General features: G+C 37.4%; 1 protein-coding gene across 1 annotated transcript in view; it reads left to right on the top strand.

Moving 5' to 3' along the window:
- Positions 1-15,576, top strand: part of CEP112 (centrosomal protein 112) — a 600,502-nt gene that overhangs the window by 150,837 nt on the left and 434,089 nt on the right. Inside the window, exons 13-16 of the mRNA XM_042783552.1 lie at positions 6,605-6,759; positions 7,278-7,407; positions 8,188-8,280; positions 9,158-9,217. Of these exons, the coding sequence (XP_042639486.1) occupies positions 6,605-6,759; positions 7,278-7,407; positions 8,188-8,280; positions 9,158-9,217 (438 nt within the window). The remainder of the gene's footprint in view (positions 1-6,604; positions 6,760-7,277; positions 7,408-8,187; positions 8,281-9,157; positions 9,218-15,576) is intronic.

Below are 15,576 nucleotides of genomic sequence, written 5' to 3'. Positions count from 1 at the left end.
ATACTGAGTTATAATCTAATTGGTCCTGTATTTTATTGCTTAGATTGTTCCAGCTTTGGCCATTGTGACCTTTTTCAGTTGATTCCTGTGCACCTTTGACATACTGCTACCAATGTGGATTATGTGAAGAGTGGTACTAGAAATCAGTCTGGTTCCTGGGTGTTGCTGATGCCCTTCCTTTTAGGTCTTCTCAGCTGAGAGAGCAAGGAAATATATGTGTGTATACTAACTCGTGTATATACATGCATCTGTAAATGTTTCCATGTGTCACCATCTGTGTCTATGTCACGGTAAACGCGAGTCCCTACTGATGTCTGTAAGTCTAATCCATTACCACATGGATTATCCTGCTCTCCTACCCTTGCTTATCTGACAGTTCTCATATCAACAATGAGAAACTGAGCTTTGATAGCTTGCTTCTTTTTATTGCTGAACAGTATTCCATTATATAGATGTACCACGGTTTGGCAATTGTTTATCCATTCTTTCTCCCATTGAGGAACACCTTGGTTTTTGGCAGTTGTGAGAAAAGCTGTCATAAACAGTCACTTGTAAGTTTTTTTGTTTTGTTTTGTGTGTGTATGTGTGTGTGTATAAGTTTCAAATCAGCTGAGTAAAAGGAGCACAATTGCTGGATTGTGTAGTAGGACTCTTAGCTTTATAGTAAACTGCTGAACTGCCTTCCACAGAGGTGTATGTTTGCATTCCACCAGCAAGGAATGAGTTTCTGTTGCTGTGCGTCCTTGGACTTCAGGCAGTCTAATAGGTGTGTAGCAGTATCTCATTGTTGTTTTAATTTTTGTTTCTCTAATGACAAATTAAGGAGCCAGTTGGCTGTTCGTGTTGCAGGCTGTTAGCTGTCCACTGGTAACTAAAGGTTGGAAATTGAAACCCATCCTGTGCGTACCCGTGTACTGTGGAAGAAAGGCCTGCCTGGAAAACTGCTTCTGTAAAGATTATAGCCAAGAAAACCCTTTGAGCTGTTTCCAAGACCCTTTTAAAGAAAGGATCAGTGTTTCTGAGGTTGTGGCTTCTTGAATATCAAGGGAGTAAGTTGGTAGTGAGGATGATCTTATGTGACCTATAGCCACCATATTTGGATGAAGCCAGAGTGGGCCTTTCAAGGGTATTTCCCATTAGTGGAACAGATGAGATTTTGGAGTGTGAGGCTGCTTGGTACTCTGGCTGATACCTAAACCAAGTGGCCTTCATTTGAAGCAACATTATCAGGTAGCACTGGTTTCAATTCCATGGCATTCTCCTCTATCCATATCCAGTGAATTAGCACTTGTACTTTTGTGCATTGTGAAAACTGGGCAGTACGTTTGCAGTAGGAAAATTCCAGATGATGTGCAGAACACCCACTGGGGCCGGCAGTAATTGGGGGCCTCTGCTGCTCACATGCTTGAAAGGTTCTGGTGTCCCACCAAGCCTCCACACTCTTGTGATGCCTTGTCATCTTTTGACGGTTTGTTTTTCCTTTCAGGTATCTTTAAAAAAATTATCTTTATTTCTATAAACATTCATTGTATTTTAATATTTATCTCCTAGTTCCAATATATTAAATTTTCACCCACTGCCATTGAGTTGGACCCAACTCATAGCGATCCCTCCTTGGGTTTCCGAGGCAGAATCACTACGGAAGTAGATTGCTAAATCTTCCTTCTGAGGAGTGGCTGGTGGGTTTGAACCGCCTGCCTTCTGGTTAGCAGTCAAGCAACTTAGGCAATACACTACCAGAGTGCCTATATCAAATTTGGGGGCATTCTAAATGAGTTGCATTTCTTTTTTTCTCCTGCAGTCATAACATTTGTGACTTGCTTTTCTTTTTTGATCACTAGGGATCTTAGATTAGGAGCTCATTCTCTGAGAATTTTGGGAACCTAAACTGGGATAATTTCTTAGTTTATTATCACTGGTAACTAACTATCAACTATATCCTTCCCTAATAAGATTTTTTTTTGTAATTCCAGTGAGTCTGTCTTACACATTTTCTGTTTACTTTATTTCTGAAGAATCCATGTATTTTGATGTTGCTTTAAATAGTGATTTTTACATTTAACCCTTTTCACATAGATTTGCTAAGGTATAATTTAAAAACACTAAAATGTACGTTCTGTGGGTGTTCGATAAGGTGTTTTGACGAACGTATACAGTCATGTAACTAATACCACAATCAACATAGAGAATATTTTCATCATCTCCAGAAATGGAGAAAGTGGACACTCTTTCCTGGTCTCCCCGTGTAGTGTGAAAGTTTTGAGCCTTCCCCAATCACTGTGTTAGTAGGATTTTTTAAATGTATATTTCTTTGAATCAGGTTGGAGAAACTGTGTTTCACGTGGGCAAAGTTTTAAGAGTTTGTATCATGAGTGGGGGTTAGATGCTAGCAAGTACTTTTCTGTGCTTATTGACATGATCTTGTGATTTCCTTCCTTTATTCTGTTAATTTGGTGAATGATATAAATTGAATTTTAAATGTTAAGCCAACCTTGTGCTCTCTATCCTTGTGATAAAACTTCCTTGGTCTAGATGGTCTGTCTTCGTCTGTCTTGCTGGATTCTATTGGTGATACCTTATTACAGATTTTTACATTGATATTCATGAGGATGTTAGGGTTCAGTTGTCCTTTTAATGTCTATGTTCATGGTGTGGTTTGGGGACAATTCTGACCTCATAAATGAGCTAGGGAATGTTTCTTTCTCCTCTGTTTTCTGAAAATAATGCATAGTATGGGTACTGTTTCTGTTTTGTTTTTATCATCAAGGGTGTTGGATTTTTAAAAAATGCCTTTTTTTTCCATCAAAGGAGATGATCAAGTGCTGCTTCTCTTTTATTCTGTTCATGTCGTTTGTCACACTGAGTGGCTTTCTAATGTTGAAGCACTCTCCAGCCTTGATTTCTTATGCTCTCTGTAGTTTTATAATCAATTGCCCATAGGATATTTTATATTACTTAAGACTTAACTTGTTGAAGATCATGTCTATGATACTCAAAATAATATTTTTTACTCAGACCTTCTCTTAATTCCCCGTTGATAGCATCATTCTTTGGCAGACTAGATTTAGAACTTGGAAGTTTTTTTTTTTTGGCCACTTCTCGTCATCTTTTATTCAGTGTTTTATGGAATCAGGCTGTTCTTTGAATAATTTTGAGATCTGTTCTCTTACCTTCTGTTTCCACAGCAACCAGTTGAATCCAGGCCATTGTTGTATCATTCCTGGACTCTTCCAATGACCTGCCATTTGCCTCCCTGTCTCTTCTTGCTCCATATCCCACTAGTGAAATTCCTCCTAGTTCTCCATGATCAAGAACTTGAGTTCCTACTCTAATGCCTGTTATAACTTCTGTTTATAAGCCATGTCCATTCAAGAACTCCAAACTAGCCTTTCAAGTGTCACCTTTGAGTTCCCATTGTGGCCTTTCCTCTGCACCCAAGGTAACCTATTCATCATTCCCTATACAGTTACTTACTCTTTCCCAGCACCAGTTGTTAGGTACCTTTCTATACTGTCACAGCCCACAAAACATGAGTCTGCATCAGGATATTTTTACTGAATAATTTTGCCCCATTTTGAGACCTTCACTATTTTGTATCCTCTCAGTTCTTTCTGTTGTTAAAAAAACACCGCATTTTTAGCTAAATATTACTGTTGTTCTTAAGGGAGTTCAGATACATATGTGATCTTTCCCTTGATGTTACTGTAAGTTTGAAATTTCTTATATTTACTTTGTCCTAGAATTGTGCATAAACATGGTGAGTATTCAGAAAATACTTTTAAAATAAATAATAAAATAACTGACATCATATATTTTACTTCTTTGCTAAAGCCAGAGAGAGACTGGCCTGCAGGAAGTTGGCATCAGTATATGCAAAAGTATTTGGTTAATAAATAAAGTTTGAATGAAGAAGGTATTTTTTGTGTTATATATTACTTACTGCATAGTAGGGCTGCTTTGAATTGTGTCCTTGTGCAAGAATGCATGTCAGCTTCTAATAATAGCTCTGTCTTGACATGTGCTCATTGTTTGAGAAATGAGTATCAGAACTATCTAGTATTTTTGTTTTGTTATGTTTTTTGACCTGCTTATAATTTAGTTTCCTCTGCTATTACACTCATTCCTCTTTTACCTTGCCGTTTTAGCTTTACTGCTGTTCTATTTCTCTACTGTAATTGAATTTTTTTCTTACTTCCAATCTCTGTCTTCCCCCTAGTGACTATTCTATTTGGCACAGTCCCTGGACTTCCTAATTGTGTGGCCAGTCCTTGTAGACAGTACCATTTGATAAGCCTCAGAAAAACCGTAATCACTAGCATGTATGTGTCTGCTTTATACATAGAACCTCCATTGTACATGAGCATTTGTTGAGTTGTTTGTTAAGGGACTGTTTCAGAGGATATGATGTTTGGCTATCTGGTAAGGCATATGGAAGTGACGGTGGGAACTCTGATAGTACTGACGGCCTACCTCTTGGAGAGTTTCCGGTTTTTGACTTCTGAGTGTGGTGAGTCTGCTGAAAACTGCTCTGCTGGCCACAGGCCTTTTCCATGGTTTCTCGGGCTCCTGCTGGTCATGTTAAGAATTCAGCCATGTGTTAGGAGACGGCTGCTTATGTGGAGCTCATGTCTCTATGCGTTCTTTCTGTAGCATCTTGAATCTCAAGTCCTAGCTGTCTTGGCATCCCTCTGTTCCGATCTCCCTGCCTACCCCATCCTACAGAAATTGGAAAGTGCCTTAAGGGTACAGACTTCCAGAATGTTGATTCATCTCTCTGAGGTTACTTTCTCTGGACATGTTTGAAGTCCTGGCTGGGATGCTCTCCACTGCCTTCCATGGGTGTGTTTGAATATTTCTGGGTTTTTAGTTGTTCTCAGTGTGAGTGTGATCTGCTGCAAGCCACTCCATCACGGCCAGTGGTAGATGTTCCTCTGCTAGGATTCATTAAGATGGAGCAAACACTATCATTTTTGTTGCTAGTACTTCTTGTCTCAGTTTGGTAATTTTCAAGAGAGAGAAGGATTCAAATCATCTTTATTTCACCGCTTAAAACTGAAAGGTAAGAGATGTATTCTTCTCTGTTTCTTCCAGTCAATGAGTATTTAGAAAATGAGGAAAGTTTAGAGTATGTATTAGGAAATTAAAGCTATCTTCTGAAAGGAACTTTTAAATCAGAGGAATCATAGATAAGAAACAAAGTGAACCTAAATGTATAAACTAAAGCCATAAAATTCTTAGAAGAAAATGAGGGTTAACACTGTCAGGTGTAGCTTTTAACATTGGATGATCTAACATAATAACAAAAGCAAAACAGCAAAATGCAAAATAAACAAATGGGACCTCATAAAAATTAAAAGCTTTTGTTTATCAAAAGATTTTACAAAAAATGTGAAAAGACAAGCTACTGACTAGTGGACTATCTTCAGAAACCCTGTCATCAGTAAGAAGCCAAGTGAGTAAGCTGCATAGAGGAGAAATCTCAGCAACTGAGAAGTTTCAGTCTCTGAGCCAGGAATTTTGTGTGCTTTCAAAAGTTAATCTACGTACTACGCTTTTACATTGGATAGAATTATCTCGATTTTACAGATACTCAAGCTGTTGCACCAAAATTTAAACCATATACCTAACTGGTGTTGTAAAGAAGAAAAGGTAAAATAAAAATAAGATGTCAGGGTTGTGATATTACTAATTTTGAAACCTTATTTTTAATGTTTATCTCAGAAACAGCATGGAAGGGTTATTTATTTATTTTTTTTGGCGACAAGGATGGGATACGATGGAAGGGTTATTGATTGAAACATCATACTAACGTTTCCCAATTGTCCACACAATTGCTAATTGTTAGAACCAAAATCAAGTTTTGTTTCTACTATTTGCTTACCCTAATTTTAGATAAAGGACTTGAAGGGTTTTAAACTATTATCTAGGTTTCAAATTATAAAAGTGAAGAATTCAAAATAACTTCAGTGTAAAGCAATAGGGAAGTGATTTACGGAAGTGATAATTTTGAAGATAGGAAAACAGAGAATTGCTTTTAATAAAATGGTAAAAGGAAATAAAGCAAAAAATGAAAATTTTTGTATAGTAACACTGTAACTATGTAGTAAAATATTTCTATACAGTACAGGGATCATAGTTACCATGTTCAAATATTAGAGTTAGGGATTTTCTTTCTAAAAATATTATTGCATTGTTTTATAACTTAAGAACATTTCAAAACTTTAAATGAAGAACAAAGAACACTGCTGAGTACTCACCTGACAGATCTGAAAAAGAAGTGTAAATAGAATATAGCCTCCTTGAGGATTAGGACTTTGTCTTATTTGCTGCTATGTCCCCAAATCCTGAAATAGTATCAGACTCAGTAAATATCTGTTGAATGAATGAATGATGAAAAGTATATAACCATGATGGTCTTACTTTTGTGGCAGAAAATATTCTTGATGTTTTTTAAGACTTGGTTAATGTAGAGGTTTGATTTCTAATACATTTATTTTTCTTATTCCTGTCTCAGGTGGCTGTGTGTGTTCTTCAGGCAACTTCATGATACACATATGTTACAAAGTCACTCAGAAGCTTTCTTAACAACAGTCTATTCTTTTAGAACCAGATGGTCAAAGAACTGGAAGCCCGTGTCCAGCAGCTGACCGGAGAAGCAGAGAACAGTAATTTACAGAGGCAGAAATTAATTCAGGAAAAAATGGAACTTGAGAGATGTTACCAGATAACATGCAATGAATTACAAGAAGTAAAGGCAAGGTATTATCTGAAGTCAGATACCAGGCGTGGCTATAAAGTACTGATATTGACTCTGTAAATTATCTACCCAAATTAATCCCACTTTGTGCATTTGAAAGGAGCTCAGGGTGGTGCAGTGGCTAAGTGCTCAACTGCTGACCAAAAGATCAGCGGTTTGAACTCACCAGCTGCTGGGAGAAAGATGTGGCAGTCTCCCCCAGTCTCCTCCAGTAAAGAGTGTAGCCGTGAAGCCCGATGGGGCAGTTCTACTCTGTCCTGCAGTGTCGCTGTGAGTCAGAATTGACTCCATAGTAGTAGGTTTGTGCATTTGACCTTGGGAAGTTTCCAGCCTAAATACTGTTATGTTTTTTGAAGTTCTGACTAGTATGTGAAGTATAATGTTTAAAAGTTAATAAAATTGTGGATTATCATTTGTTATACTAGAAGAGAATGTATCTGAATTTGATTGAGTGAAAATAGTCTGTTTTAGTGATTGATTCTAAAAATAATGAGAGTGTACCTTGTTTTATTGCTTTTAGGCGCACCACATTGCATAAAGAGAAAGACCATCTTGTGAAGGAGTATGAGCAAAATATGACACTGTTGCAAACTAAGTATGATGCTGATATAAACCTTCTGAAACAGGAACATGCTCTGTCAGCTTCTAAGGTATCCTATGTGCTGGTCCATCCTCCAGCGACAGTAGTTATTTCCTGGCTCAGCACTTAGCCATCCACGACCAGGTGAAAGCTAACTGGCATTTGAAGTTCGTTCCCTTTGCTTTATTCTTGAAATATCTTGAACTTTACAATTTCTGCTGGCATTTATTATATTAAACATACTAAATGTGTGATATATATAGCACAACATAAGTATTTAATAAATTAATTCAACTAGAAAAACCATTTCACTCACCCAACTTCTTAAAGCAGGCATATAAAAATCTGAGCACCTTCCCAGCTGTGTTAATCATACCTTATATAAAATAACTGTATACATTATTATGTGATATTTTAAAATCTTGGCTCTGCTTAATTTCCTTGGTGTCACACACATGTATGTGCTCACAGGACCCTCACTTTCACTTTTGTGTCAGAAAAAATCGAAACTTTCTCTGTGTCTACAATCCTAAAATAGTCAGTCACTTGACATTTTTATGAATTACATATTCTGGTAGATTTCATTTTTAAATTAAAATGTAAGCAGTTTTCTGTAAGCCTGTTATTTTTATATCAAAGTTGTGTTTTCATAGCATTAAGTATTATGTAGAATTTAATTTATAATTTTACCTTAAAAGATTAATTTTGTAGTTTTCTTGAAAAAACATTTTTTAGTTCACATTTATAGATAATTTTAATTCTAATAGAACTAACAGGATCAAAGGTACAGCTATTCTGCCAGAAGTTACAGGGTGGTACAAAATCAATATTCTCTTGAAAATTTTTCTAGGCATCTGGTTTGATTGAAGAATTAGAACAGACCATCTGTTTATTGAAAGAGCAGTTACAGGAATCAGAACATCAAAGAATGGAACAACTAAAGGTGAATGACGTATTTTTATACAGAACAATGACAAAAACGCCCCTCTCTTTTTCTTGATTTATATGTATAAATGAGAATCAATTGAAAGAGCCTCAATCCAAGTAATCAATGCTGGTTCTTTCATTGTATTGCATCATTTTTATCTTACTATTTTAACTAACAAATGAGATACTAGTAGATATGGAGAATAAAGAATAATTTTAATTGTAATAATCTTTTTTTAAGATTAGTTTAAAAAATAAATCTCATTTCAGTATACCTTATTATTCCATATATAATGCACCCACGTAAATAATGCACAGACACATGTGTGAAGAGGTTTTGTGGTTTGCAAAAACCATATAATTCGTGCATTACTTGTGTAAAACACAGTAGTGGTATTTTAGAATAGTTTCCCCTCTTTGAGAGGATCATCTACCCGTTTTCATAATCTGTCTCTCTCTCTCTCTCTCTCTCTCTCTGTCACTTTTGCTCTGTCTTTGGCACCTCTTACATCTTTCCTTTCTTCTTGTGGTCAAAGAGTTCCAGAAACTGGTATATGATACAACTTCAAGTTTATCCTTTCCGTATGGATTCGCTGGCCATTTAAGAGTAATCTCCTAACCCTAAGGGTGAGAAAGCTGCTGTTCCACTCTGAATTAGGTACTTTGAAGAATGGTAACATCATCTGAAAACTAAGATGTTACGCCTTATAATACAAAGCTACTTACCTTTCTACATGGGGCTTCTTACAAAATTGAGTAGATGGGCCTCCATTAATAATCTGCAAAACTGGAAAGACGGTTTGTCGTCAAGTAGATTGATTTCAATAGATTACCAATTTTATTAAATCTAGTGCTAATTTTAGTTATAATAAAACAACATTTTTCATTCACAGGATCAAGAAAATAAATTTCAAATGGAGAAAAGTCATTTAAAACACACCTATGAAAAAAAGGTAAGTTTTGTGAGAAGCTGTAAAGAATTTAAAATAGCATGGGAGACAACTAATAATGGGCTGACTTTATAAAGCCACGTATTCTAGCCCTTCTAAGTTTATTTCAGCTAGTAATCAAGTTTTACTTCTGTGTTTTTCATGTTCATAAATGGCTTCCTTCAGTTTGATTATTAATTATGAAAAGCAATTGCTTACGTGCTCCATTTCGTGAGCCACTCCTCCGAAGGAAGACTGGACAGTCTACTTCCTAGTGATACTTCCTCCGAAGCCAAGGAGGGGTCCCTATGAGTCGGAGACTTCAGGGCACATAACAACAACAACATTATTATGTTAAAGGGGAGCTCTGGTAGCATAGTGCCTAAGGCACTTGACTGCTAACCAAAGGGCTGGCAGTTCAAACCCACTAGCCACTCCTCAGAAGGAAGATTAGGCAGTCTATTACCACCTCGGAATACCACCTCGGAAACCAAAGGAGGGGCTGCTATGAGCTGGGTCTGACTCAAAGACGACACATAACAATGAAAACATTATTATGTTAACCTCTTACAAGAGTTGAAAATTATATTTCTTTCTGCCAGTTTGAAAATATGATACAATAGAAGGGAGTTATTTTATCTTCTGTTCTGTCATAGGTGCAAGAAGAACTTTTAATATTTAACAAGAGCATAAAACAATGAAACAGTTGGCTACTTCTTTGAAAAATTGATTAATAATTGTTTCTTCTCATTTAGAAAAGTATTTCTACTGACATGTCGATATCCTGTTACCAGTAATAACTTGGGCTTTGTTGAAACCCTTTTAACACCTTAGTGAAATACAGAGTCCAGTGGATTTATGGTTAGGAAACATCAGTTTTAAAGTTATTGTTTGGTATAAGACAGATGAAAGAGCACTTGTCTGCTAACCAGAAGGTTGTTGGTTTGAAGCCACCAGCTTCTCTGGAGGAGAATGATGTGGCTGTCTGCTTCCATGGAGATTTACAGTCTTGGAGACCCTACTGGGCAATTCTGTTCTGTCCTGCAGGGTCACTCTGAGTGGGAGTTGACTCAAATCTGCTCTCTCCTACAGGGTCACTCTGAGTGGGAGATGACTCACTGGCAGTGGTTTGATTTTATAAGACACATGGAAAGTAAAAAAAAAAAAAAAAGTAGTTGAAATAGCAAAGCTTTTGTTGCTGCTCATATATTATATGCTATTCTAATATTTACAAAAATAATCCACTTGTGAAACATATACATAATGGAAAGTGTGGGGAAAAGGTTAACTCCTCAACTAATTAAAATGCATACAAATTAAAATCAAACATGATTAATGTCATAATGCTAACCAGAAGGCTGGTGGTTCAAACCCACCAGCTACTCCTTGGAAGGAAGATGGGGCAATCTACTTACATAGTGATACTGCCTCAGAAAGCCAAGGAGGGGTCGCTATGAATTGGGTCTGACTCAACGGCACATGACAGCAACAACAACATCTATCCAAATACTCATTGAGCAGATGTTAAATGCCCATATTGGGCAAGATACCATGCTAGGTATTGGGTCAAGGGGACTGGGGGATGAGATTAATTGGACATAGTCTCTGGCCTCCAGAAGTTTAATGTTAGGAAGAAGAATGTTTCTTGTTATTTGGAAGACTGAGTATTCCTACTGACTTGTGTTGACTTGCATATGGGCTCTTTCAAATTACAGTAAGTTTTCGTATTGCTACCGTTCAGCACAATGGAAGATCTTACGTGTATTTCATGTCTACAAAATGATATTCAAAGTGGAAGGGAGGGGATATGTTGTTTTCACTTAAATAATTTCTTCAGCTTCTGCTGGTGAGCCATGTAGCTTCATAAATATTTCACTTGCCAACAGGCGAGCATGCCTCTTGCCTGCCTTGTTCCCCCTGGATAAGGTTTCCGGGTCCCCTGGGTGGGCTTGCCAGTCCAGCATTGATTCTTTGGGCTGATCTCTAGCTTTGTCTTCATTGAGGCACACCTTCCCAGGCTCTGCTCTGTCGTAACTTCGTAGTCAACCCTGTTCCGGAGAGATGGTGTCTGGGAGACAGATGGGGGGCTGCTGAGAAGAAAAGCACACACAGACAACCTTTAAATGAACATACTCCACTCCCAAACCTTTTTCAAGTCCTACTGAGAACTGGTAGAGAGATACAACTAGACAGTCTGCTGCCCTTGTTCCTTATTGAGGGGTACCACTGCCATTGAGGCGATTCTGACTTCCAGTGACCCTGGGGGATAGAGTGGAACTGCTCCACAGGGTTTCCAAGGCTGTACATCTTTATGCAAACTGACCGCCTCCTCTTTCTCCCGCGGTGCAGCACGTCGGTTCCAACCACTGACCTTGTGTTTAACTTTTAACCACTACTCCACCAGATCACCTTTTTGGGTACTCAGCCACTAAGTAGACTTAGGTTTCTGCCATCCATCTCTCTTGCCGTTGGACACACACAAGAAAGGAACTATTAGGGCATCGTTTCTCTTTAGCTAGTAATAGTCCATTCCTATTCTGTTTCCCTTCAGGCAGCAGACTAGACCTAGGCTCCGGAACTAAAGCTTTTCCCTTTTCAGGAGGTGCCAATTGGCCTACCTTTTAAATAAAGTAACTGGTTAAAGTGTGTTAATTGTTTTCAATGTAAGTAAGACTTGTTTAAAATAACAGTGCTCTTTAAAAGAAAAACAAGCATGTTTGTGCATATTGCATGTGTTCCTAATGTTACTTATATTGGAAAAAAATGTTGCTCAGCATGTCACTTTTTGTTTTACAATTAATTCCATGATCTCCCTCTTTTAAATTGACATCTGTTCTTCTTCCTTTATTAAACCTGCTGTGATCTCAAGCCTAGAAGATTTGCTGTCTTGTACCCCCCTCGGGGAATATCCTTTTTGATGCTCAGAGAACTGACATAAATCTTACACAGCCCTACACTGTGTAACTGGATAGCGAAATGGGGTGTATAGAGCTTTTGTTTGTTAGACACTGTTACAGGTGTGCACGTTCAGTAACTTTTGGTATAAAACTTAGTTCAGAATATCTGTTTAGGAGGAGGAAATGCCATCTGAATGACATTATTTCCTCATGCCTCCAAGAAAGCAACTGTGGTGGGAGCATAACATTCTAGCTTGTCTTTGAGGCAGAAGCAGTTAGCATCAGATGCTGTCCCTAATTTAAGCACACACACATTACCTAATGGTCTTTATTGATCTGTAGTGGCCAGTGCCTGCTCTTAAGATCTTTGAACATCAAACAAATAATGGGCAGTAAAATTCAATGTCATTGTTTGATGAAGTGTCCTAATCTGTTCAATCAGGAAATGGTTAGGCTAAATGATTTTACTAGCAAGGAAACACCTGCCTCCTACAAATAACCTATTGCTTGTTTTCCAAACAGGCACCAGAGAGTGAAAGATGGTGCTGTTTACCTAGAGAAATTCACGTAACAGATGTTAGGCATGTATATTCGAAAATGTGGTAGAATTGAATATCTACTTGAAATCATTCCGATATAACTGTTTAACTAATGAGATATGTCTGATGGAGTCCCAAACCACTGAAATATACTTATTCCAGTGTTTACCATTCATATGTAATTGTTTTAAATAGGTTAAAAATAATTGAGTATTTCTACAACTTATATTATTATATTGAGTTATAGTTTTCAACTTATCAAGTGGCTTTTTTCCTACTGGCATAATTTTATTTGCTAAAGACATATACCTTTATTGAAGTTTTAAAAAATGAACATGTGCAGTGAAATGATAGCTAAAAGTCATGCAGACCAATCCCTTGTATTTTTCATTTTGGGGAGTGGAGGTTAGAGACAAGGAGGCAGGGAGCCCCACCATCAGTTTGGGTCAGCACCAACTCAGACGCCTTATTGCACCATGCTGCCTGCCCCAGTGCAGCAGTCTCCTCACGTATGACAGCATCCTTCTTTATCTGTGCTTTGATTTCTTAATTGCTTAAATTTCTGGGAGACTCGAGTGAAATATAAATTTAGTTCAATAGATGTGCTTGTGGGTTCGTAAATCAGTTTATCACAGCAAACTTTCATGTTTGAGAATATGCATATCCTTGAGTGGCTGGTTTATATTTTTATTATTTAGCCCTTTTTTATTCATTTTTGGTATTAACGGTATATTCAAGGGAAAGAATTATGAGCAAATCAGTTCAGCTCTTACTCCCATTGGCACTGGTGCAATAGAAGGGAGAGGTTGACAGTGCGGATCATCATCTCTTTCTGAGTGGTTTGTTCTTTCATATAAATAAATAAGTTTTTTTTTTTTTTTTAAGTCCAAAAGATTATGACATCTTTAGTCTCATTTTGGAGATCAATATGCAGTGATTTCTCATTTACATGGTGGTCAGTTTTCTGTCACTTACAATGCTCTGGAATATAGATAAAAATAAAAGCATAATTGAAAAAGGCCCTTAAACATACAAAATAAACATACTCAGTTAAAAAGAACCCTAGTAAACCCAGAAGATTGTTTGGTGACTATTCTCACATGGGCCAAATACTGTGCTGGGGGCTGGAGGTATAAAAATAAATGAGAAACAGTTTCTGGCTTTAAGGAACCCTGGCTTAAAAGTCTGTGCATTGATACATGCATGCTAAACACAGAGGGAAGTCCCTCATCTCCCACCCAGATAGTTCCATTCCCGTGTTAGAAATAGTTCTGATTGTGTTAGGAGCAGTAGAGTAGGTCATGGTGTTTGAGTTACACACTGACCAGAAATAAGGAGGAGTAGTTGAAAACTTGGCAGAGGTTAAGATTGAAGAGTGAGTGATAAAAAGCACTTTTAAGAAAGATCTCAGCGCTTAGCACATAGGAGTCATTTTTTGGAAGGGCAAGCAGGCCATGTGAGGGAATTACTGTGGTGGCACGGTGTGATTTTTGATGTTCATAATGACTTTACATTATCAAAAATGTTTATGGTTAGTGTATTTGACCCGGGAAGGTAATGGTAATCATTTTTAACATATACCGAGCATCATTAGGGTCCCAATATTGTTCTAAGGAGCTCTGGTGGTGTAGTGCCTTAGGCATTTGACTGCTAACCAGAAGGCTGGCGGTTCAAACTCACCAGCCACTCCTTGGAAGGAAGACTGGGCAGTCTATTCTGTAATGATACTGCCTCAGAAAACCAAGGAGGGGTCACTATGAGTCAGAAATGACTTGATGACAATGAGGTGTGTTTTTTTTTTTTTTTTTAAATATTGTTCTGATTTTAAGTTTTAAAGTTTAAATTTTAAGACTGGGCAGTGTTTAGTTCTGTTGTACATGGGGTCGCTATGCGTCGGAGCCGACTCGATGGCACCTAACAACACAACAACAGCAACAATATTGTTCTGAGGCCTTTACATGGAGTAACTCATTAGCTCGTCTGGATTCTTTGGTATTTGTATTATTATTACCCCCATTTTCAGAGAAGGCACTGAGGTACAGAGTTAAGGAGCTTGGGACAGAGTGAGGACACTAACTCGTGAAGTCGGGCTCCAGGGCTTGTGCTCATGAAACCCCAAAATGTAGTTAGATATTTTTCTCAAAAATGATTATTTTTTAAAGTTTTCCACTTAAAAGAAGTAAATCATAATTATTTTAAAATTCACTTCTACAAAACAACTCATTCCCTGGTGATTATTAATAAATGTCACATTGCGTGAAATTAAATACAGAGCATTTTTATTTAATTACATATGTCTATGTAGTTTCTACATATATATGCATTTGTTTGTTTCTGTAGTGAGAACAAAGGCATGTGTCAAAAACAACTAAAATAGATCCACATTGAACTTCTGGCAAAAAGTGGCATCTGTCAATCAGTTCCTAATATATCCTCTGTCAGCTTCTCATTAAAATAACAAATACTATTTCATGGTCAATGCTAGTGAAAACAGGCTGACAACTAAGCTGGTCACATCTAACCTGGGTTAGAACCCAAACCTAGTTATGTGATAAAAGAGACTTAAACTTAATTTCCAGAGGAAGCTGAAAGCAAAAGAATGGGTAAATAGAAGGACACACCAACAGGGTAACAGTGGAGTCTAATGGTGCTACTGCTTCTCCCACTAACTGCCTTCTCAGCTGTCCTCCCTACCTTCAACTTGAATAGGTCGACTTTTCTGTTTCCTTTTAACTTCCTCTTAAGATTTTATTTGAAGAAAGCATTTTACTAATATAAAAATAGGCATGTTTCAAAAATGTTTACATTATTGAACAGTGTACTATTGTGATCCATAAAATTATCATTGGCTAAATTTTGGGAGCTCTGGTAGCATAGTGGCTAAGGCACTTGACTGCTAACCAGAAGGCTGGCGGTTCAAACCCACCAGCCACTCCTCGGAAGGAAG

The sequence above is a fragment of the Orycteropus afer genome, unplaced genomic scaffold (genome assembly GCF_000298275.1).
Source record: "Orycteropus afer afer isolate SDZICR_OR568_19922 unplaced genomic scaffold, OryAfe1.0 scaffold00018, whole genome shotgun sequence".
In the NCBI taxonomy this organism is placed as follows: Eukaryota; Metazoa; Chordata; class Mammalia; order Tubulidentata; family Orycteropodidae; genus Orycteropus; species Orycteropus afer.
The sequence above is the reverse complement of the archived record's forward strand: the minus strand, read 5'-3'. Positions and strand labels throughout refer to the sequence as shown.